The sequence below is a fragment of the Synchiropus splendidus genome, chromosome 4, assembly GCF_027744825.2.
Source record: "Synchiropus splendidus isolate RoL2022-P1 chromosome 4, RoL_Sspl_1.0, whole genome shotgun sequence".
In the NCBI taxonomy this organism is placed as follows: domain Eukaryota; kingdom Metazoa; phylum Chordata; class Actinopteri; order Syngnathiformes; family Callionymidae; genus Synchiropus; species Synchiropus splendidus.
In genome coordinates this window covers 22,176,209-22,200,296 of record NC_071337.1, presented here as the reverse complement: position 1 = coordinate 22,200,296, position 24,088 = coordinate 22,176,209, and the positions used below count along the sequence as shown (strand labels likewise).

Genomic DNA, 24,088 nt, shown 5'->3' with positions numbered 1-24,088 from the left:
TGCATTTTCCTTTTTACAGAGAGGCACGTGTTTTAGCTGAATACAGTACAGCTACTGTATTATACGGTCGATGTGAATGACCTCCCTGAGTAACAAGGAAATATGAATGTCTCTAAAAATATGTTCTGTTGCTACGATTTGCGTCCTCTTGCTCCACTGCCTGCTGAAGGATTTGTCCCAAACTAACAGATTTTAGGATTAAAGGTCAAATTTGACATAATCTGTTTGTGTTCATTGAATGTCTGTTGGCCCTCTCTTTTGACGTACAGCGTCTACTAACCGTCTACTATATTCTGATGCCTCGCGGAGGTTCAAGTCAGTTCTAGTGCATGACGCCAGTTGTAGGTCCATGTCCATGTACATTGCTTGTGAGAATATTGTCTTTGTCTGGGTGCCCCCAGGGGCTTCCTGTTTGTCAGCAGAACAAACTTCACAGGTCAAGACCTCAGAAAGGCGATGCTTTGTATCGACCAGTGTGACGATGTGAGGGAAGATTAGAGACAGATGGAAACATACTGTACCAGGGGGATGAGGGTGGGGGTCATCCAGAAGTTGGTTATGCAATGTCTGGACAAAAACCCACTTCACATCTGCTGCAGATCCTCTGGATTTCCCCTCCTGCTGCACATGAACACATCGCCGAAAACATAGCATTAAAGCCTTTTCTTCTATGACAGATCGATGGTCCTGTTAAAGGGAACGTGTGTGTCATATTTAACATGCCATCTGCAATTGTTCCAATTTTGGAAGTTACTTGGGTGTCTGAGATTGGCATCTAAAGCATGATAATATTAACCCTCATCAGTCATTGACTCAGCAATTTTTGAAAACTGTGACCCAGAGTGGGTACATTTCTTGGCGGTTCAGTGTCTCTGTACATTTGAACCACAACTTTTTGAAAGCGATGACATCACAGCCCTGAAAGTCATCTCTCAGCCCTGGTGGCGGACTACAGTGTAGCACTCATTTGGCTGAAGCTGCTGAGGGTACAGTAAATATTAACCTCTAAATCTTTAGCTGCGATACTCTGTATCGAGAAGCCAGTGACAGTCACTCACAACAGCTGAACAAAGTTGTTGTTGTCATCATCGTCTGTTTCAGTGGTCAATCTTCTCACTGCAAATATGCCATGTCGTCTTTGTTGGTTCCGACAGAACATGTCGTACTTTTTTCTTTCTGTGCATTCATCTGGATGCCTGAAGAGGTTCCACTTTTTTGAGACCAACCAGGAAACCGGTTGGATAGGGGTGAAAAAAGACGTGGTGGGGGATAAGGTCATAAACTCATACACACCTGTTAGCTCTTGCCCTTGTCCTGAAGTAGAACTTGGGCCCACAGTGCAGTTACTTTGGTTTCTAAGGACCACTTGCTTAGACAACAAATAAAACGTGCATTTAGTATTTCACTACAATAAAGGAGGTCTACAGAATCAAAACACGTCATCGAGAAATGCAAGTCACCTCGAAGATCTTGTGATGTGAGAATATTATTTTAGTTAAGATTACATCATTTTACAACTGTAGATTCGAGCCATGATGCCCCATGAGAGTCGGTGCTGTGTGATGCAAGCGACGGATGTGATGGGACATCGGTGTCACGAGCTGGGATCAGTGGCTCGCTCCGGGCAACGAGACCAGGACAGTAGACGAGCGCAGACACCCATTAGAGCGGTCAGGAGTTCGGTCTTTTTGTTCGTCCTTTTATTACAAACTGCAGGGGGGAGGACAGAAGTCAGACTGTGGACATGCTCAGCTGTGTTTTTTTGGGGGGGAATCCACAATTTCTATTTTTTCTTTTGAATATTTGGGAAAGTCAGTCTCGTGGGCCGTGCGTGTGCGGGATCTACTCGAGCATGGAGAGGTCTCGTGCAGTGGCTGCCTCTCTGCTTCTTCTCTGCATGGCTGCTCACAGACACCTCTGAGTCCAGCAGTAACTAGAGCGGCTCTGATCTCCACGTCGCGGCTGCCACACTCTCTCCAGTGCAACTGTTGATCTTTTTTTTGTTGAAAGAGCTAAAAAGGAAAGCCATTGTGACTCATTTTACTAGCTTTCTTTTTAGCCGTTTCGGAATCACATCAGTGACTTTCTTACAAACTTCACCCGCTCACCTGTCAACACAGTTGTGACTGACCTTCCGCTGTTTCTCCAGGTTTGGTTCGGGGAGAGGTTCAACACTCCCTTCAAGTGCCCAAACGGCCCGCGCAGCCCGTTGACCCAGCGGCACGGCCCTGGCCTGGCAGACGTCTTCCAGTACGACCAGTGGCTCTCGGTGCGACATGAGGCCACTCTGGTGCCGATGCAGGAGGACCTGGCCATCTGGCTCAGCGGCATGCTGGGTAACAGCCTTTTATCTGTTCCTTCATATGATGGAAGTCAGCGGTTGCATGTGATGGTTTTGCCTTTAAGGCTTTGAAAACAGGGGCACAGTGGACACGGGTCTCCTTTGTAATTGGATTTGGACTGAACTTCTTGCCATAGAAACAGCAGCCTGAATCAAATCCCCGTCTTCCTCTCCTGCACTCCATTATACTGACACCTTTTGTCCGACACCGCATAATGGACCGGCGAGGAAATTGAGACCGACTCTATTGTCAGCTGCTGTTTTTAGCTTCTAGAGTTTTCTCACCAGGAATGTGGGGCGGAATCACAAACTTAACGTGACTCATTGAGCAGAAAGGGTGTCGCCTGAGACTGGTCGACCCACCTGGTGAGCGTAAAGCTGATCGGGTAGCTGAGGCCCCAGGGCCCGTCTGTTGTGATGTAGAACATGAAGTATTGTTGGACGATTGTTGTCACTTATTGTTGCGGCCCTTGTGGATGTTTTTTTCCCACTGTGAGTTCAGTGGAACCTTCTTTGATGGATCTTCACAGTCAGATATTTCAGCTGAATGCTTCTTGTTTCCTCAGTGGCACGTGAACCATCCCAGTCGCTTTTGCGCTCTTTTAAGCCACAGATTTTAAGTCTTAAATTCAGATAACTGACTGTATTCTCCCCTCCCCCAATTTGTTCCAGGTGAGGAGGTCAGAGCTGAGTTTTTCATGGAGGAGCTGAACAATGGCGTGAAGCTCTGTCAGCTCATCGGCGTGCTGCAGACAAAGATCGCCCAGAGCTGCCCCTCTGCACTTGCCAAGGTGAGTCACACAGCAGCAATGACCCACGGTGGGAAGGACAACGCTTTGTTCTCCTGGTGGTCCAAGCTTTTAGTCTGGTCGTTTGTAAACGTGTGTTCAGTCAACAAGCTCATTCTCTCCACCAGCTCTTCTCCACGACGAAGGTTCCCTGTAAACGTGATGCGTCTCCTGGCTCCTTCTTCGCCCGCGACAACACAGCTAACTTCCTGGCCTGGTGCCGACACATCGGCATGGAGGAGACATACCTGTTTGAGTCGGAGGGTCTAGGTGAGAGTTGACTTGTGAGAAAGAAGTTGAAGAAACGGCACTTGCATAGAAACAAGGGCTCAGAAGAGCACACAGTTGCACTGTCATAACTACCGGTGGAGACACACTTGCATTGGGAACAAGCAGAGACAACACACGTGCGTCCACAACTACAAAACACATACACAATTGCACTCATTAGCAACACACATAAAGCCCCTCGCATGTACACAAGTACACACAAACGGACTAGGAAAGCGCACACAGAGGTGCTTGCGGAACAACACGCTTACAGAACCTATATTGTTTAAGAGTCAAGTCCTCTTTCCTACACACCCTAGACACACAGAAGCTTGTGTGAAGCACTGAATCTACATCCCTTTGTTATTGTCAAATGTAAAGAACTTGACTCCTAGCACTTGTTTTTAACCAGTAATTTCAATTTGCCACGGAATGTGGTGTAACTAAATCTCTTCTGCAGGACAATCTGCAATGTTTAATTCCCCCCTCCAAGATCATGTCGTGAATTAAGACTGGACCTCGGCTGTAATCTCCGATTATGAGGCAGCGCTGACGAGCAGAATCTGTTGTTTAAGCTTCACTTCTTAATGGTCTAATAAGATCAGTCCTGTGGTGCAATCAGTATAAGTACTTTTTTGCAGGTATCAATCCCCAATATTTGGAATGCGAGGGTCCTGCTGCTTTTAAAAAAAGACTGGACTGGCGCTGAATAAAGGAGAATGTAAACAATATCAGGCCGAGTTTCTGCTCTGGTCAACAATTTCAAAAGTTGGGCCACAGCTGACTTTGTATCCCTGAATGCCTCTTGAAGTTGCTCCGCTCGCTCTTGACCACGTTATTCTTCTGCATGATTCACTCCACACCCCCTGCAGCACCAACTAACTTTATCTTATGTGCTCACAATGTCACGTTTTTAAACGTAACATGCACATTAAGGCGCCGCGCTGCCCTCTTCTTAAGCCAAAGTGACAGCTGCTGCTTTACATAATTCCGCTCTTGTTAGTGAAACTTGTGTTTCTGTGGCGTCAGTGCTGCACAAGGAGCCACGGCAGGTTTGCCTGTGTCTGCTGGAGATCGGACGCATCGTCTCCAAGTATGGCGTGGAGCCTCCGGTGCTGGTCAAGCTGGAGAAAGAGATCGAGCTGGAGGAGAGTCGGCTGATGACCGAGGAGGCGCCGCCTGCGGTCAAGACCTTCAGCGTGTGCTGCCAGCACGGCGGCCTCTACCAGCCTGGGGTGAGTCTTCGAAACATGGCAGCGGCAACAGCGGACCCTCCTCCTCTACTGGGGTCAAAAGCTCATAACAGACAATAAGAGTCAAACATTAGTTTAATTAAAAATACATGTCTGCATTTTTTGTTCTCCATCAATGTTGCGACATTATCTACAAATATGAAGTTTATTTAAATAAAATTGCTAGTACCGTTGAAAACACGCAACAGAAGTCTTGAGAGACTTCAGGTGCTGGAAACCAACCAAGCAGACTCACACATGCATCACCTCACCAAGCCGTCACTTGACAGCTGCCCGTCATCCTCCTTGCTCATGTGCGAGCCAGAAGACGCAGAGCAAAGATGCCACTTATCGAAGTCGTCGCTCCACTTAAGCCCCACAGGGGGCTTGACTTGGCCGGTCACGTGACCGTCCTCTGGCATCCAGTGACTCACCGTCAGATTCGCAACGTGCATCAATGAGCTTCTGCTCGGCACGTAGCCGACTCGTGTAACGCTTTCTGACGGACGCCATCAGCGCGTTGAGGGTTCAACTCCCATGCACCGGATTAAAAATAGCTGCAGCCACTGGAGCAGAAGATTCACTCCCAAATGTCTCTGCCTGCTTGTATTTAAATATTCGGGGAGCCTGAAGCCAGCTTCTCGTCTTTTATTCGAATTCATGGTGCTGTCAGTAGGTTCCTGCCCGGGAGGAAAACAAACAACCACGTCACGCTGATATGATGACATCACCACACGTGCACATGGATGTGTCGTCGTCCTCGCTGCCGTTACACAACAAAACTGTAAAGTCACATGTGATGTTTGGTCACACAGGTTGAATAAAGCTTATAACAATTAAAAGCACTCAATAGCTGCAGCTCTTAGCTGTGTTTGTGCAACAGTTCATCCAGGCTGTTATGTTAAGGGCCCACATCTGCGACTGTTGCGAGGGGCCCCAATAAAAGAAAGGAGACATAAAGCTTTAACCAACAAAAAAAGCTCAAACATTTGGAATATATCTATATTTATCAGTGGTGTGACTTTAACGAGTGGATTAGTTAATTACATTATTATGATTAATTACAACAAAAAATATAATTGAATTTAATTGAACAGTTTGCTCTCCAGACAACAGTGAACCTTTGTAAGTGCAGGAGTTCCTGCTCCACTGATCCCACTGATGCACAAGACACGTGGCAGCTAGGATGATAACAACAACAACAAACATGGAGGAATCCCTGGACAAAAGCAAACAAAAGCATCTGTTTGCTTTTGTTCAGGGAGGTTTTTCACTACACTATGGCCAGGGTTTCCACTATTCTGGATGGACTTGAAATTCTTATAAAATTACAGATATTTTCAAGACATTAAAAGCGCTTTAGTTTGAATAAGGTGATATAGAAACTTGAATATAGTCACCATCGTGATTTATTGTACTATTGCCAAACTGACGCAAAATAAACAATATTTTGTTGCTTAAATGTATGTATGGGTCCATCATATCATTCAGTAATATACCACATTCATTCAATTTGAAAAATCTGGCTTCTTGTGGCAAATATTCTTATTCCATTAAACTGCGATTATTTGAGATTCATTAATCACAAATTATCCGTTTTTTAATCGAATCCCAATAAATCCTAATATTTATATGTATTATGGTTGTACTTAATCCATGATGTTATGAAAATAAGAATAATACCAAAATATATTTCAACATGTATATGAAATACAAAGAAAAAAAATGTACCTATTATTTTGTTGTTTTTCCATGACATTTTGTTTATTTATTTTGAGGCTCAGGAAATACGAAGGAAAAAATAGAAAATTTAAAGTTTAACTAATATTAGAGGAAAAAAATGAAATCGCATTTCTTAAGTTTTATGTCTTAAATCAATGATGGTCCAAACATAGATGCATCTTCAGACTTCTTTCAGCTAAAAATGAGGTCCACCTGACATGGCTCATTTCTGTGAGTTTCCTCTCATCATCCTCTCTTTTCTCTCGGCGGCTTTCAGGAACACGGCATGGACGACCCGCCTTGCAACTGCTCCAACAGAGTCTCCATTGAGTACCTGTCTGAGGGCAGGTACCGACTGGGAGACAAGACCATCTTCATCAGGGTGAGAGCTGCCTCTCACACTAGTCACCAGTGCACTGCGTGGAAGTCGCCTTGCCGGTTGCGATCGTAGCTCCTGCTGCTAAATGCTGGACTTAACTTCTATTAAAAGTAGCAGCAGACTTGTGTAAGCGCATTAGCAGATAGCTGCCGATTGTGTTAATTGATTACATCATGATTATACCGTCCAGCCTGAGGTGGAATGTCTAATCCGTACGCCTCAAGTCGGGCGGGTACGTGATGAGACGTTGGGAAAGAGCAGGTGCGGCTGGGTTTGCTGACGTGGTGCCTGAAATGAATGCAGTGTTTCCTGACTCGGACCAGCTGAGTCTGTGTTGCTCTATTGCTGATGTGCACTTCCTGTCTGCTTGCTAGATGCTTCACGGAAAGCACGTCATGGTCCGAGTTGGTGGCGGCTGGGATACGCTGCGGGGCTTCCTCACCAAGTACGACCCGCTGCGAGTCTTGCAGTTCACCACTCTGGAGCAGAAGATTCTGGCCTTCCAGAAAGGACCCCCCGGGCTGGGCGGTCACCACAGCAACACGGCCCCGCCCCCACCAGACATGGACCCCCTGACTGCCGTCAACAACCTCATGTCCTCCTCCGCCTCGTCGTCTTCCTCAGCATCTTCTTCTTCGTCCTCATCCTCGCCTGGTCCATCCTGCAAAGCGCAGACGTGTCGGTCCTACGCTGCGTCCCCAGCATGCACGCCCACACTGCCCAGAAAGGGAGCGGTAGCATCACAAGAGAAGCCCTCTCCCTCTTCACTGAGGAAGCCCACCCAGCTACCGTTACCTATCCCCTCAAAGGGCTCCTCCTCTCTGCCAACAACACCAGTGGGAGGAGCCAAGACACCAACCCTGGGATCTCAGGGAGTCCAACGTCGAGCTGTGACTCCTTCTGCTGCGCCATCATCGGCCAACCCCAAACAGAAGCTCAGGCCACTTCCTCGTTGTGCCACCACCACACCACGGAGCCCCGTCTGTGCAGAACCGTCCTCTAAATGCCTCAAGCCCTCCAGCCCACTCACCTCTCCCACCTCCCTCCCCCGCCCAGTCCCTAAGGATGCAAGGCCACCATTGGGTGTTACCCAGCGCTCTCGCCTTGCTCAGCGGCGCCCGGGCTCACCAGCCTCCCGCCTCCGTCTAGATACAGGCAGGCGGGTTCGCCCCGCGGCGGCAAGTCCTCCGCCATGGACCCCTTCTCCCAACTCTCAAAGCCCCACCCCCTCGCAGCCTAAACCCTCCTCAGCATTACCCAAACTTAAAGACGCCAAAGCCAAGGCTCCGACCACAACCAGGGCCACCGCCTCTCCTGCCCCCGGGCGGGTCCCGGGAGCCAACCCAGGACCCCCTGCCACCAACAAAACCCAGAAAGCGGCGACTACAGGACAGAAACAAGCCCCACTCGGTGGTGGTAGTAGCAATCGGACTCCAAAGCCAGTGTCAACTCAAGCCCCAAAACTCAACATGAAAGCGACAAAAACCGAACCCACCGTTGCCAAGAAGACCCCGGCAGCCACTGTGAAGCGTGAGGAGCCATATTTTGAGCTGTCCAGCCGGACACGACAAAAACCAGCACTTGTCTGACCAATTAAACTAACACTAATGATATTTAAGTTTTTCTTTTAATCCCAAAAAAAAGGGTCGAAGGTGGCGCTCTTTGTCCGTCTCGTCTCTGTGATCGATCAAATCTAATTCTTATGTGTTCGTTTACATTTGGGTGTAGCTGTTACAGTGTGAAATTAACAACTGTAGAACTTTATAGACTTTAAATAAGAGTTTTATTTTTCAAATCACAAACGTGTTTTTGTTCTCAGACTATAATCTGTATTTTTCTGGAGAAGCAGTGAGACATCAATGTCCACAGCTGGATTTTGATCAGGTGTCCAGATGGGAGGGAATGAGACTTTGTGTGCCTTTGTCAGTGTGCGTGAGTGGCATTCGAATGTGTGTGTTGATAAATTGCACAGTGTGTGTGTGTGTGTGTGTGTGTGTGTGTTAGAGCACTAATGACGTGGAGTCAGAGAAAACTACTGATGGTTTACCAGAAAACACACAAGGCCAGAACTTTTAGTAGAAACTACCTGTTTTATATGTTTTTAAATGTTTTGGTGTTTAAAATCAGTTTTTCTGGTGTGTGATGGAAACTGACAACCAGTGAGGCTTTTTTCTCGTCCGGCACTTTACACAAACCTGTTTGTTACTATTTGAATGTGGATCTTGTCGATTGTGTCTCTTGTTCCTGTTGCTTTTTGTCTTTTGATGAATAAATGAACCGTTTTAAGGAAAAAAAAATGTTTTGCTGTTTATGTCAAACTGATTCATCTTGCTGAAAAAAAAAAGTCTGGAAAGAAACAAAACAAAACCTGCTTCCAAGGAGGAATTAATTTAAAATAATTTCTCAAGAGCTGAGGCCTCTCACTTGTTTCAAATGGCCTGGCAAAGAATCAGTGCAAAAACACAAGGAAAAATGAGTGCATCGAATTTACGTTGTCAAAGTAACGGCAAGTTAATTAGAATAATTAAGATATTGAAAATATTGTTGTTATTTTACAATGGCATCCATTTGAAAATTGAACTATTTATATGAAAATTTCTGGAAGTATATTAAACCGACAATCCTCTCCACAAGTTCCCCTTTCAGATTTCTTCTTTAAATTGAGCCATATATATTCTCGTTTATTGAAGCAGTCATAATACAACTATTAATAATTACAAAATTTCTGATGAATACATGATATCTGACAATTTTGAGTTTGTTATTGTTGCCGTACTGGATTTGCCGGTGCCAGACACAAACGACACGTTTGGAAGTCTTATTTTGATGTCAAATCAAACCAGTGGAGAAACAACGTCAACGAATTGTTGCCTCCATCTAGTGACTGAACTACAACAGTGCAAGCAAATAAGCAAACAAGCAAATTCAGTTTCATAATTTCAGTATTGTGATGGATTTAAATTACTATTTGAAAAGAAATGATTTAAAGAGCAATACAATTAAGTGTGAGTTAAAAAAATAAATAAAAAATAAATCAGACTTCAATGTCCCACGACACATGATAGAATAACAATGTTTGTTTTGTAGAAAACAGAACTATATATATATATATATATATGTGTGTGTGTGTGTGTGTGTGTGTGTGTATGATAGACTCAATTTAAAAAGTCCATCTTCAGCAGGCCATCTGGTTACCATAGTAGCTGACCTCTGCTGGTCAAACTGGAAAACTACAAAACAAGCGAGATGACACATTGCAACACAAGTAGAGTTGAATTGACTTTATTCTCATTTCAACTATTTCATAAGAAGGCACGACATCATCACATTCTGCTTCCTCTTTGATAAAGACAGACAACACCGGATGACAACGGTGGAGCGTCCACAACTCACCATTGCTGCTCTCTAGTGACTGTAAAGGGAGCTCAGCTCTTGAGTTCATGCAAGAGGGAACAAGCCAGAGACTATGCTGAGTGAGCCAAGCAAGAGCTGAGGGACACTGGGGAGGTCATAGAATGGGAACCTTGTGGATGCCGACATTTACATTTATTAAATAACAGCAGACATTCAATTAAACATTGGTGAGCCTCTTGTATTGGCACAAGCAGTGGTATTAAAATAAGTCATTACGGAGTCAAAGAACATCATTGGTCATCGTCAGTGCATTTGAGTTTCAAAAACAAACCCTGAGAAAAAGTCTTTTCACCTGCACTGAATACATTAAAATTCCTCATTAGAGGCTTTTGTGACGAGATAAAAATCTCTGGACATTGGAATAGTGTTGCGCTTTCTGACCTGTAAACGTAAAATTCAGTAAACGTCTGAGAGCATTTTCAGAATCATGATCTCTAAAATCTCACAGGCCACCAATCCAAAGTAAATGTTTTTTTCAGGACAACATATGAACCATTGAGATCCATTGACAAAAGTCTTTATGGAAAAAGTGCACCAAATGCATCCTGTTCAAAAAGATCTGAAAGTTCTTCTGGACCAGTGCTGGGGACTTGAGGAGCAAGTTCTGAAGATAAAAACTTTCTGAATTATCTCATCAGATCTGAAAGTGTTGTTTGGGCTTCGCATCTTTGGGTCACAAGAGTAGAGGAGTGTGTTCTCCTGCTGGTTCCACCCTCCTGGTCAGCTGCCGGACCCGGGCCATCAGTCGGTTGTGAAGCGGTGGGAAGTGATGGCTTGGGTCCAGGACGTTTGTCTTGCGGCGTTCTCGCTCCTGCAGCCACATGAGGTACGGACTCGGTGGGAAGAACGGCCGCGATCTCTCCCGGATCAGCTGCAGCACGATCCCGCTGATGGCGAGCACGACCCACACCGTCATCATGATGTAGTCTGAAGAAAGCAACGCACCTGATGTCAACACAGAGCTCTTTTTGGTGAGAGGCGGCAGCAGACTCACCGAAGGTCTGCAGCGACACGTTGGTGAAGACATTGCTGTAGTTGGTGTTGATGAAGCGCTTGAGGATGTTGAGGGTGATGAAGGACAGGCTGGTGTAGTTGTAGGAGTTGACAGCTAGGAGGACGGCGTACGCTCCCACCACTCCGCATGTGGTGATGTTGCCCTGAGGACCCAGTGTTTCACATAACTGCGTATGGAAGCCTTCAATACCCCGCCGCCATTACCTCTCTGGGCCAGCGCACGAAGAAGAGCGGGACCGTGAACATGACGCAGCAGAACGTGACCCAGAAAACAGTGTTGGATTGGCGGAACAAGTCCAGGTCGCCTGAGCGGAGAGAGACAGGACTATAGGGGCGACACATTCTGAGGTTCAGGTTGAAGTCGGAGAGGCTTGTGGCTCACCAAGTGGAGTGAACATGACGATGGAGGCCACCATGAAGCCCAGCATGAGGCCCACCACCACGATGCAGGACATGACGGAACCAAACCTCCACCAGCTCATCACCAGCAGGACTCCGCCCACTGCGCCGATCACCGCAGACAGAGTGAGGGTGACTGCAGGATCAAAGGTGAATGGAGTCACAAGGGGTACACTGAGAATCAGGGTGAAAGGTGGCGATGTGCAACGGCGGGAGCCGTGTGTGAAGGCGTCACACTTACTGTCGTACTCCAGACTGTTGAACCTGGTGATCAGCACGAAAAAGAAGAGGGCGGTGAAGCTGAACCCCATACAGAACAACTCTGCACACAAACGTGAAGCGGCTCAGTCGGATTGAGAGACACATTTGAGTGTGAACAGCAGAGACTCTGCCAGCTGATCACAGTCATGGGTTTGGCTCAGGACAAACGCATTTGGCTCCGTCACATGACCAAGCAGAGCACAAAGACGTGAAAACAATTCTGGGAACTTGTTTTTAAACATACTTATGACATGTCTGGAAGAAATGTGGGTCAATAGGGACAGTTAGAAAAAGTGTGGAAGAAGGAGAGGGTGTCAGCTCCAGTAGGGATGCAGAAAGAAATGTGGGAGAAAGTGAGAAAAAGAGAAACTCATAGCAAGGAAGGAGGGGAAGAGAAGACTGCGGCGAGGAAGCGCTCCCATAGGACATAGAGAGAGAGAATTAGATCAAGCCATTGCTAGAGGGGTGTGTGTGCACCATGTGACCATGGAGGCTCCCTAATTTTGACATTTTACATTGAAGACATGTAGTGCTACTGACCACATTTGAAGAACCTGTGTCCAAGGAAGCAGACCAAGAGTCCTGCCACGCCAGTGATGGTGAAGAATATTTTGGTGGAAATCTTCCCTGAGAGAGCGGAGAAGTAAAAGAGTATGATTTAAAACATCTCATTTGGACTGGGCCGAACAGGACGGCTGGATTGCCCAATGACACTTCATAGTCCAGATAGTGAAGAGATGAAACACACAAGAGCTCGATATGATGTATGAGTTTCCTGCCTGAGATCAAACGCTCCATCTGAATACGAGTCACATGATGTTGCGGCTGCAGGAAGTCGGTTTGATCGTCACAGACTCGAGAATAGTCTGAGATGAAGGCTCATTTCACGCTGGGAGTCAGCAGTCACATGATCAAATGCACACAATCACATGGTTGAGGCGTCCAAATGAATTAGTTTTATATTTCCTTTCACTTGAGCATGCACATATCCTTGTTAACTTTGACTTCACTTCTCAGCTCACCTTGTATCTGACAGTTGTCCAGCCTGGACTTGAAGCTGCAGGCGTACGTGTGAACGGGGACGTATGAGGCGGAGGTGTTCCGAACCGGGTCTCTGACGATCACAGAGTAAATGACCCCCTGACCGGGGACGGAGTTAAACATGACCCTGGTGACATCTGCTGACGACAGCGTCTGGATCTGACGGGAAAGTTTGGGAGTTTGGGAAAGCCGTTCCTGTCAGGTTAAGAAATGACTGAGCGTCTCACCAGTTTCCCTCTCAACATCATGCCACGAGGGTCCGCCACAGCCTGGATCCCACTGAAGAGGCTTCGCTCCGACAGGTCGTTTTCCGGCAGGAAGTACTGGTAGACGTCATACTGCAGTCGCCAGCGACTGTTGGCTCCTGTAATGGTGTCGCACGACGGTGGAGGGCCGCCCCTGAGTCAGAACAGACCCACACCTTGTCAACTAGTCCAGAGGTACTGAATGTTACATAGGGCATTTGTTGGACGCAGGGCAGAACTAACAATGTTTTAATACGAAAACGGAGATCATGTCATGGCATTGTTCTGGCCATGACGGTGTCATACGGCCAGATGACACAACCTCCCTGACGTCATGTGACTCACTCCTTCCTTCTCCTTCAACCATGTCAAACATGTGAGGGGATCTGGGTCACATGCACGTTATGAGACAAAACACTATTTAAAATGCCATTCTGGTTAAAGAACATGTTTCCTCAGCTAACCCAGATATCTGCAATGAAAAAAACTATAAAGGCACGACGGATGAAATGCATTTAAATTTGATGCTTTCATTGAAAATTACTTTAAAAAACTGCACATTAATTAGTTAAGCCAACATTTTCAATTATTTTGATTTTAGTATTTTGTACATGGACTGTGCAAGAGCTGAAATGCAAAATGCCATGTCATTCTGAAACGACCAAAACAGAGTTTCAAAGTAATTGTAAAGGTCAATTTTCCCTTCATGCCACTACCGACTGTGTCTCTGGTGTGAGTGAACAACAGAAAGTAGAAGCAATTGTATTTGTTTTTGTCACAATGAAGCTGAACTTTACACCAAACTAAAATATGTGATGAAGAGCAGCAGCTCCCAGAGTTGAGAGTTGCGCAGACTGTTTTATCTTCATTTGTCATCTCACCACAGAAAACCTCTCTTTCACCCGAATTCTCCACTCGAGTTGTCTCACAACAACATTGCAAGCTTGAACTGAAGCCTCAGGATTAAAACCTTAAATGCAATAAACATTTTCCAGATCACATTGGCAAGTGCAGGGGAAACAGGAGACCTTGTCTAGATCAGTGTTTTTCAACCTTTTTTAAGACGTGGCACACTTCATCCACTGAAAAAATCCCGATGCGCATCACCAAAGGAACCAACCGGCCAAAGCAATTTTGTAGAAACTCCCTTTCAATTTGTGAAAACCTTTCACAACTGACACTCTGCTGTTTTGGCGTATTTGTTGAAGAAAGTCTACAGAACAGGGTAGGCAATATGTCAGAGTATACCATGATTTATTCATTTATTTTAAATCTCACAGGTATTTTTGAGACTAACTAGCAAGTTTCCCATAATTTAGACCAAAGAACTCTAGTTTGGAGAATTTCCAGACAAATCTTTCACATTCTTTGCCTCAGCAGGCAACATAACTAAAATTATTCTCTCTTCACATGTTGGAGCGCATATGTTTGGTTCGGCATTTAGTTTTTAGCCAAATTTTAAACAACTAAGCAAACTTTGACAGTCTACGAATGTCAATCAAGTTTTGAAGTGAGACGTCGCGTTAGCCGTTTTCTGTTGGGTCTGCGGTGCAGACAGTCTTTGGCGTCGCAGTTCCAACAAGGAACACTCCCTCCATGGTTCTGTCATGAAGGTGTGTGACCAAGGTAGCGGCGCAACAGGTTTAAAAACAGCTCAAAGTTGTGCATCTGACCGGCTTCCTTCTGTTTGTATGCTTCAAGTGTGGAATGTTTTAAGCTAATGACATGAATCATTGTTGATAATCACCATTATGTTGCCAATATAATTTTACGTGGTGTGATTTGCCGTTGCAGTAGCAACGGTTGTTGAGGTCCACATGTAACATAGTCCAGATGACGGATTGTTATGCAGGACATCTTACATCTGTACTCAAGCTATAAATGGCCATGATAGAAACATAGGAAATCTTAAGTGTTGTGGAAGCTGATGAGCTAGCATCAATGCTAAGAAGCCTGCAGTTACCTCACAAATCCCAAGTTTGCTGGTGCAAAACTAATGGTGGTCTCATATAGATTGTAGTGCAGGTGGATGTTTGGGTCGACTTCCAAGTTAAACTCTATGTTACAACCTCCAGGAACCGGGTCTGAAAGATAAACACAAACAATTGAATCACAGCTTCAGTCAAGAGAATCATTTTTGCAGAAGTGTTTTCCACACGAACACACACAACTTCCTCATTTAAAGGGGCAGAAGCAGAAACCGGCAAATGTTGAAAAGAAGTCCTACCCATGCTGGAATAAGGCAGAATCACTCCGGTGCTTGAGAAGCTGTCGCCGGTTGGAGACGACAGAAACAGAGAAAGGGAGGCTTGACCAGGCAGAAGAAGCGACAGCAGACCCACATCCACTGCATTCACAAAGAGACCTGCACCTGGAAACTAAAAAAGAAGAAGAAAAACTGTGAATCACAGGGGAATACAAATGAAATATGTAACTTGATGTATCATAACAGGTTGCCCCCAATTTAATATGGTAGCTAAGGATAAGGTTGCACCACATTTGTCTGCCGCATGGCAATTTTGTAACTTAAGAATGTCAAGCACACGATGGGGGCAGATATCACCCACATAAGACCCACAACTGTTATCTGCTGATGACTACCTGGGCAATGATTCACCCCAGGTGTGTCAGTAAGGGGTTGATGGCGTAGAGCAATGAAAAGCCAAGGAGGTGCTGAGAAAACGGCAGTACACTAGTGCAAAGTGAAGACTACCATGGCAACATGGCAGGACGGGACCAGAGGTGGCAGGAATGGTGTCTTGATGCATCAATAAAGACCGTATTGTTTGTGACATGGACATTAGACGACTGAAAAGCCATGACTGAAATGAAATTTCTTGATCAAGACGGAGCATTTAAAGAGATTAGAACGGTGAAAATGGTTTAAGATAAAACAGTAAAAGGCAACTAAGGTCGTCTGAAAACAACAAAGTGTCTCATGACTGTATGGACTTGATGCTTAACTTATATAACTCTCCAAGTTTCTGAGCATCTGACAATTCAATGTGCTGCCACAAAGACTCTGTAATTCAATGAGATCACCTGACCCTGTTCAAACGAGTTCACGACAGGTCAACTGGTGAAGTCCAACATTTGACAAAATCCTTTTCATCTTGTGAGCGTGAAAGCTGCATCCCCACTTTGTTAAAAGCAAATGACTTGTTTTCTGTTTTCCACTTTGAAATTGAATTAGGGTTTTTCCACATCGAACGTTGAGCTCCTTAATTCATCATCACCAGCTGATCAACAGTGGACCTCCAGACTTGTCCCGAGCTCATTTCTGACACGCCACTAGGTGGTGGGATTGATAAGTCAGAGCTTAGTGGCTGCAAGGCTTTCAAGTTGACCGGTAGTCACTCTTAGTGCATCATACTAGCTCTATACTGAGCAAGGCTGCAATGACTAGTCGACAAAGTCGACTTTTATTGACAATTCAATAAGTCACCAGACAGTTTCATGAGTTAACAGGTCATGACATGATCGTTGTCTTAGCACAATGTGCAGTAGGAGGAGAGCTGGGTGATGCGAAGTGACCATCATGACAAAGGTCACATCAAAGGACACATACCTTTCACACCACATTTTGAGCAACTGAAATTCAAACATGAAGTTATAACATTTAACACTATACAAATGTGAACAGCTATTTACATACATTTATTTTTATTATTTTTACACCACTAGTCGACTAGCAAAATAATCAATAGTAGCAGCCTTAATACTGGGAGTCTGATGCATTACCAAACGTCCCTGCTGTTATATATTTAGTTCTGCAACTTGCTGGCTCATGGCGACATGACTATTCAGTCATGTCACCTCAGAGACTAAACTCAATTCACACATGTAATCGGAGGTGATCTATGGATCATTCCTCCACACAAACTCCTCAACAGCAGGTGCTATTTAGTATGCTCAAACAGGGATTTCCTTTCCGCCTCAGGACTACTACTATTAATGGCAGGAAGAAGGTCACACCGTCACTTTGCCAACTCCTCATATAAGATGACAGTTCGTAAACATAGGACAAGTCGGTTCCAGCTGATTATCAATCAAATGCATGTCAAGTGAGGAGGTGCTTCGGGGTGGAAGGAAGGAAGGTCACATCGCCTGCTTAAATGGTTGTGACAATGCTTGTGCTAATTTCCATGGTTGAACTTCTAGTGTAATAAAACATATGGCTCCGGAACACTAACAATACAAACGCTTCATAAATGCACAGAAACATACCGTTTCTGTCAGGAAACTGCTGCGAAGCTGGTTGAACGCTTTATCAATAGCATCACCTTGAATGACAGTTAAAAAAAGAAATTCCAATAATATCTGCATTAACATTTCCCAGTCAATGTGTTTCTTTGACTGACCCCTGAAACGACATCATTGCAGAGAAACATCTCTACAAGCACAGTGCATCATTGAAAAATTCAAAGCGCATGGTGTTGCATGCTGTGTACATGATGTGAAAACATGAACCATTAAATCATTTTAATTCAGACACGTTTTCATATACCTCTTGAAGGTGCCAGAAAATAGGAAAAAAAGCCTCGCAGAATAAAGCAACTATTCTGTCAACTGAAGAACATTTAATTTGATGTGAGACGTCGCAGTTTGGTGAATCTCTTGAGACTCAGCCAAGTCCATGAAATATTCACATACTGGCCGCTTGTAGCGGGACTCCCAGACAGAGAGCACTGCATTTAGGAAAGTTTCCACTCCGGACGTTTCACATTCAGGTGGCTGATGGCGACTGAGCCGGTCGTTTCTGCCACCGTGTGGGACGCGGTGATATCATCTCTTGTGTTTTTGCAACTGGAAGCAAACTACACTCTCAACCAGTAACAAACATGAGGGGAAAAAAATATCTGCAGTCACTGCAATAACACTGTGATCTGAAACATCAAGAGCATGGGAACATTTCACCCTGAACATGTCCAGGAGGATTGGAATGGAAAATGTTGCCACTAAGCAAAACATACTTTTCGAGGCAGCACGTCAGCGATACAGGGGCACTGACATCGGAGGCAGAGACGGAGTAGTAGCAAGGATAGTTTTGACGTTTGATAGTTAGATTGCTTCAGCTGAACGGGTTGCCATTGTCAAACATATACTAAAATGCTTGACTGATTTAATGATGCTAACACTGAGTTTAAGAAGTGAAAAACTTCTACTGTGGTGACGTATACAAGCAGAATAGTTCACTTGTAGCTCTGTGGAAACAATTGAGTGCTACAGTCTGTGAAACCAACTGACTGACGACACAATGGAATTTTAGTTATCTATTCACAGATTATTCTTTGTACGACAGTCTGTCCGCATGAAGACAACCATCAAGGTACACCTGCATACTGTACATCAGGGGTGCTCACACTTTTTCAGCTACTTTCAAAATGACCAAGTCAAAATGATCTACATGCACCCCAAGTACATACCATCATCAGATTAGTCATCTAATTGTTAAGGTAGTCGATGGATAGTTGAGAATTAAAACAGACTATAATATATATATATATATATATATATATATATATATATATATATAAACCTCGATCAGAGGTTTTCCACTTTGAATCCATGTGAAATAATGTCACATGCGGGTGTCATATTCAAAGCAAATCGAAATTAAATGTAAAAATAAGTGTGACAAAACACGAATCTGATGATTTAAAGCCATGTCTAAGTTTAGATCTGGTTCATTTGCATCAGCATTCTCCACCGGTCACATAGATTTACTTCCCTGCCCATTTTTGTGTTCCTTCGTGCCCCTTTTAGAGCTTAATCCTCAATCAGTGGTGCTGCAAGTCTGACCCTTCAGATCGGTGGCAACCCCAGCCCCCACCAAGCCTCCCCCACATGACCACTGAACTGTACGTCAGCTGACTGCAGCTTCTCGCGGCGTGCCTGACAATCCTGCGCCACAAAGCCTCATTCAGCATGCAGGGAAAATGGAAGTGATTGTCCACAATAAAGCTTGGCTGCTTCACTCAAACCTGCCTTCGAGGGCACGATTAGCTCCCGATTTGCCGATTTGACTTGACACAGCTTTACAGTATAGTCATGGTAACAGCTGATGCTTGAGCAAGTAACGGGCATTAGCTATCATGTAACTTCAGACCAATGTGATGCTTAGTCACGGCAATAACAAACCACTTGTTCACACAACTTAACAATGAAAGTTCTTTCAATCCACAAGTAACATTAGGCTTCATACTGTGTCCGCAGGTATGTTTATGTGAAATTTGTTGATATGAAAGATAGTATGTAAAGCAAATTATGGTACGTTATTGTTCTGATGTATCAATACCTTATTGTAGTGTATGTATTGACGCTTCTGGCAGTGGCTTTATTTCTTTAGGGCCGAAAAATCAGCCCGTTAATACAGACATGAAACAAAATTCATACTAAAAACTCAACACCAAAGTCCAGCAGGCCGGTGTGCAGGATCTTCGTTTATGATCATAGTTTTAATTGTACATTTAACACAAGGAACTCAACATTTACACAGTGGTGACTTGATCAGATCCACCCATGCGTCTTCATGAGGTAAATTCATGAGATGAATTGCTGGTGTCGGGTACAAAAGTACAACATAGTTATATATAATTAGATATCAAATGGATGTATTTGATATGTAATTTGAGTGTAACAGATATTCATTTAACTCTCCCTCTCAATACTTAGTGAGTCCACCAACAAAACATAGATAATCTGATCTCAATATGGTTTCATTATTAGACAATATTTACAGAGAGTTAAGTTATATTCAAGAAAAAGTGAGACAGATATAAGACAGATAGTGATTGTACAACGGAGCCATTCACCCTCCTCCGTATATCCAATACAACTCACAGCAGAAAAATGTGTAAAACAAAAACGTAGGCTATACACAAATTTGGGGTGGGGACTCAAGGATTCCCAGGACAGGAAAAACAATTGATCACACATATATACATGATTTGTTTTTGTGACAATATTAAATACTCCCCAGACATCACATCTGTTTGAGGGTATACCGATAGTGGTCCGAACTCTTTGCATCTGTTGTGTCATGGACACGTTCATCGGAATCGGGACAAAAACACATCATCCCATCCCGCATGTTTGTGACAGATGACTTTTTTGTGAAAGTACACAATGTGAGGGGAATGTCCAGGGTCAAAGGCACCCATTGAAAATAAGCAGTTTAAATTGTGATGACTGAAGTGAGTGGAGGGACATTGTCATAGTGCATGATTTAAAACAGGGGAGTGTGCAGGGAACCTTTTTTCCCCAATGTGAATCAATCCACTCAGGAGGCAGATCCATTAAACAATGGTTATTTAAAAAATAAATAAATAAAGCAGCCACTGTGTTCGTGTCAACAAGCCTCGTAATAATGGTGTTACACGCAGAGTGGGGTGCCGTGTACTGAAGTGGGTCATCCTCCAACATTATAGACATCATGCTATCTGCCTCACGTGTGTGTGTTTTGAGTTGATTTTCTTGTCAACGACCAACAATCTTGTTGTTTTAATTGATTTTACACGTCTGTAAAATTGACTGCAGAAGAATCAAACGATCATAGGACTGATCCAGTCAGTGTGTGTGTGTGTAGCATGCATTTGTGTGCTTTGTTTATCCTACTGTGTGGGGACCAATTCTTGAGGCAACACTACGCTTGTGGGGACCGTATGACTTTGTGGGGAAATTTGGTTAGACACCACGAGGGTATGCCACAATTTGAGCATGAAGACATCAAAATAATTTGGCCATTCCAGTTGGGTTTAAGTTTGGCACAGACTCCTGGTTAAGGTTAGCCATTAGTTTTGGATGGTTAGGTTTAGGGTGAGAGGCTGGGGAAAGGGTTATGTCAATAAGAAACCTCACAATGTCCCCACAAGGATTGCTGGTCCTAACAAGGTTAAGCCTAAAATTGAGGGTTAAAACTGGGTGATTATAGATAGGTTTAAGTTTTGGATGTTTTGGTGTCCCAATGTCCCCACAAGGATACAAATAAAAGACCTAGTGTGTATATATGTGTATATATATATATATGTATATATATGTGTGTGTGTGTGTGTGTTACCCTGGTGTACGACAGCGTGGCATTGTGGTGCAGCGTGTGAAACTGCAGGATGATAAAAGCCACCTCCGGGGGGATTCTGGACACTGTAGCCTGCACTGACTCATTCAGCGAGACGTTGACATTTTGGAATATTCCTGGCAGGAGAACCACCTGGTCTGTGTGGAGAGAGAGAGAGAGAAAAGGCAAAGCCGTAAAATGAAATATACCCTACTGGAAACCAGGGATTACTGAGTAATCTTCACTGCGCTGGAGTCTGGAGCATCTTGAAGAGAAACAAACGACGGGATGTAGACATTTTCATGGTTAAATGAGAACACGACTCACAATCCTAGCAGCAACCACTGTAGGAGGCTTGTTCATTAGATCCCGACACGCTACTTTACTCAGTCTGTGCTCTGATACGGGCCTGACGTCAATGTGTCTGATCTGCTTCTGATATGATCTACTGGTCCGAATCAATTCATGATTGCTGCAGTAACAAACATTGGATGGTTTATGAAACATCATCACCAGCTTGGATGACAACAGCAGTAGAACCTTCCGAGCTTGGGCATATGATGATGGACACACAGTTCCTGCCGCAGCAACTTGAACAACTCTTTAGTCTCTTCAGTCTTTCATGGCACTCGGCTCTGATAGCGGCTGAACTTTCCTCATGGATTATCTGTTCAGCTGATCACGTTCACTGATTTAAAGCTTTTCAGCACGGCTGAGTGTTTGCTCAGATCTGGAACCGGCTCGTGGTGACCCATGACCTATATCCACTTTTCCATGGCTCGTACATAGATGTGCTGGATTACATTCAGAAGGGATGAAGAGGAAGCGCTCGATGACTAGTCGAATATTAATGTCACAAAAAAAGTGTGTGCTTCCAAAACACTTTTTTCACAGTGCTGTTGTGATCTACCCCACCCTTTAAAATATTATTTACAAAGTAACTAAAAAACAGGCTTTTAAATATTTAGTTTGTGTTTTGTAATGTTGTAGTCTTCACAAACAAGCGGTTCATCACCATCTAGCCTTTGGGCACCAAATTCCAAACTGGAGATCCATGAAAAGTAAAAGCCACAATGACTTGCTAAATAACATTTTAAAAAGGATTCTATTTATTTCTTGTTGATCACAAAAATGGGGGCAGGGTGGAAGAGTAAAAAGGAAGCTATATGGAACTGCAGTGATACTGGCCATGACGAATGAGAAGAGACAAACAAACAGATGGAAAGCAGATTTTCAGAAGTGAAGATGCTCAGGTTTTCAATGAGAGAGACAAGAGAGGACACGATCAGAAACAAATATATCAGAGGGACAGCACATGAGGAGAAGTTACGGTGGTCAGACTCAGGGATTGGGAGATCGAAATCACCATGGAAAAGAAGGAGAGGAAGGCCATTGAGAATTATTATAGGAGGACATGAAGAGCATAGTTGTGACCAGGGAGGATGATCAAGATAGGTTATGGAAGAGCACAACACCTCATGGGAAAGAACAAAAGAGGAAGAAGACAATATTCCATCTCATTCAATGCTCATTCAGACACACTCAGCAAAATTATCGATCCACATATTACTATTTACATCCACAATCCACCATGACAGCTGTGTAGCCACCCCAGTTATGCATTACCATATCCAACTCAAATCTCTTTGAAATACAACATGAACAATAATAATGGCATTATCTTTATGACCAATGCAAGTGTGGCAATTGAGAACAAGAGTTTAGTTCATAGCACTAATTTTCTATGGTCTACAATCTTACGTGGTATATTAATAGACGAGCCTGGTTGGAATATTCAAAACAACACTGTTCAAGACCTTTATGGTATATTCATATCACCACTTCGGTTCCTTTCTCAACCAGAACCTGTTCGACATCAGTTCATCCCTTATTTACTAGATCTAAACCAGAAAGTCTGGTGAGACAAGCACAGTAATAACAAAACAGTGAATCACCTGACAATATTGTTTTGACTTCACCTTTCCACCAAAAAATAAATAAATAATAACACCAGAAAATACATGTTGGAGTTTACGTGATGAAACCACTTGTTTGGACAGAAAAGAAAGTCATCTCAGGGGAACTATGAGAATATGAACTGCAATTTCTTGTACTTTCAACAACCCTAATTTGTAGTTTTATTTTATCACGATGTGTTCGATATATTGGTGTAAACTATATAAAATAGCTTGCTGTTAGCTTACTATATCGCACGCCATTGAAGATTAACTTTTAATTTTCAGAACAAAGGAAAGCGTTATAATTTTCCGTCGTAACTAAAATCATATATTACTCGGCAAAAAGGTGTATTTCGCGATACACTACTTAGTTTAAATACTAAGGACCGTTACTGTTGTATTTTGTCATATGATCTGAATGTCAGTTTCAAAATAAAAGCTGTGACCAGGACAGCAACAGAACAATGACAGGAGTGACAGCTCACTGATTTGTGAGCAAAAACAAGTTGAAGCTCACACGAAATCTCAACAAACGAAAAACCTGACAGCATACAGAGAACACAAAGAAAGTCATGACTCACTTTCCACTTGAGTTTGACTGTTGCATATCAGAAGCAACAAGGGAAGAAGCAAGCACCAAATCCAGCCCGACATCTTCTTCTTTCGGAGTCAATGTCTTAGTTAAATGCCAGGAAGTGTCTTTCTGTCATTGGTATCCCTGTAGTGCGCCGTGTTTGACCGCAGTGAATCCCCGCGAAAGCAAACGTAACATGCTCGTCTGCACCAGGACGCTTGTCCTCCCGAGTCCTAACGCCTGTCGGAGGCAACCAACGCGGGACGACGCGGTCCCACGGGTCTCGCGAGAGTACGTTGTTTCTCAACGTTCGTTGTGTAAAAGTCACCATCTAGTGGTCAAAACAAATATCGACCTTGTAATTCACGTAGAAGTTGTCTTGGCTCCTTGAGTG

The 24,088-nt window shown here is 44.0% G+C and overlaps 2 protein-coding genes across 4 annotated transcripts in view; one reads left to right on the top strand and one right to left on the bottom strand.

Moving 5' to 3' along the window:
- gas2l3 (growth arrest-specific 2 like 3) overlaps nucleotides 1-9,013 on the top strand; it is a 29,009-nt gene extending 19,996 nt beyond the window's left edge. For 2 of the 3 annotated variants that reach the window (XM_053862229.1, XM_053862228.1), the window contains exons 3-8: nucleotides 2,150-2,336; nucleotides 3,014-3,132; nucleotides 3,258-3,399; nucleotides 4,429-4,634; nucleotides 6,631-6,735; nucleotides 7,107-9,013. In XM_053862229.1, coding sequence (XP_053718204.1) covers nucleotides 2,150-2,336; nucleotides 3,014-3,132; nucleotides 3,258-3,399; nucleotides 4,429-4,634; nucleotides 6,631-6,735; nucleotides 7,107-8,321 — 1,974 coding nt within the window. In that variant the 3' untranslated portion in view covers nucleotides 8,322-9,013. Of the gene's footprint in view, nucleotides 1-2,149; nucleotides 2,337-2,456; nucleotides 2,708-3,013; nucleotides 3,133-3,257; nucleotides 3,400-4,428; nucleotides 4,635-6,630; nucleotides 6,736-7,106 lie in introns of those variants that run through there. The other variant, XM_053862231.1, reaches the window with a different exon arrangement.
- Nucleotides 9,014-10,019: 1,006 nt separating this feature from the next.
- tm7sf3 (transmembrane 7 superfamily member 3) lies at nucleotides 10,020-23,926 on the bottom strand. The gene is made up of 12 exons (XM_053864041.1): nucleotides 23,702-23,926; nucleotides 21,166-21,320; nucleotides 15,334-15,484; nucleotides 15,070-15,190; nucleotides 13,089-13,260; nucleotides 12,843-13,020; nucleotides 12,361-12,447; nucleotides 11,801-11,881; nucleotides 11,543-11,695; nucleotides 11,365-11,465; nucleotides 11,141-11,303; nucleotides 10,020-11,073 (listed from the first exon to the last, which is right to left on the bottom strand). The coding sequence occupies exons 1-12, from the start codon at nucleotides 23,772-23,774 to the stop codon at nucleotides 10,820-10,822; spliced, it is 1,689 nt and encodes a 562-aa protein (XP_053720016.1). The 5' UTR covers nucleotides 23,775-23,926; the 3' UTR covers nucleotides 10,020-10,819.
- Between the last annotated feature and the right edge of the window lie 162 nt (nucleotides 23,927-24,088).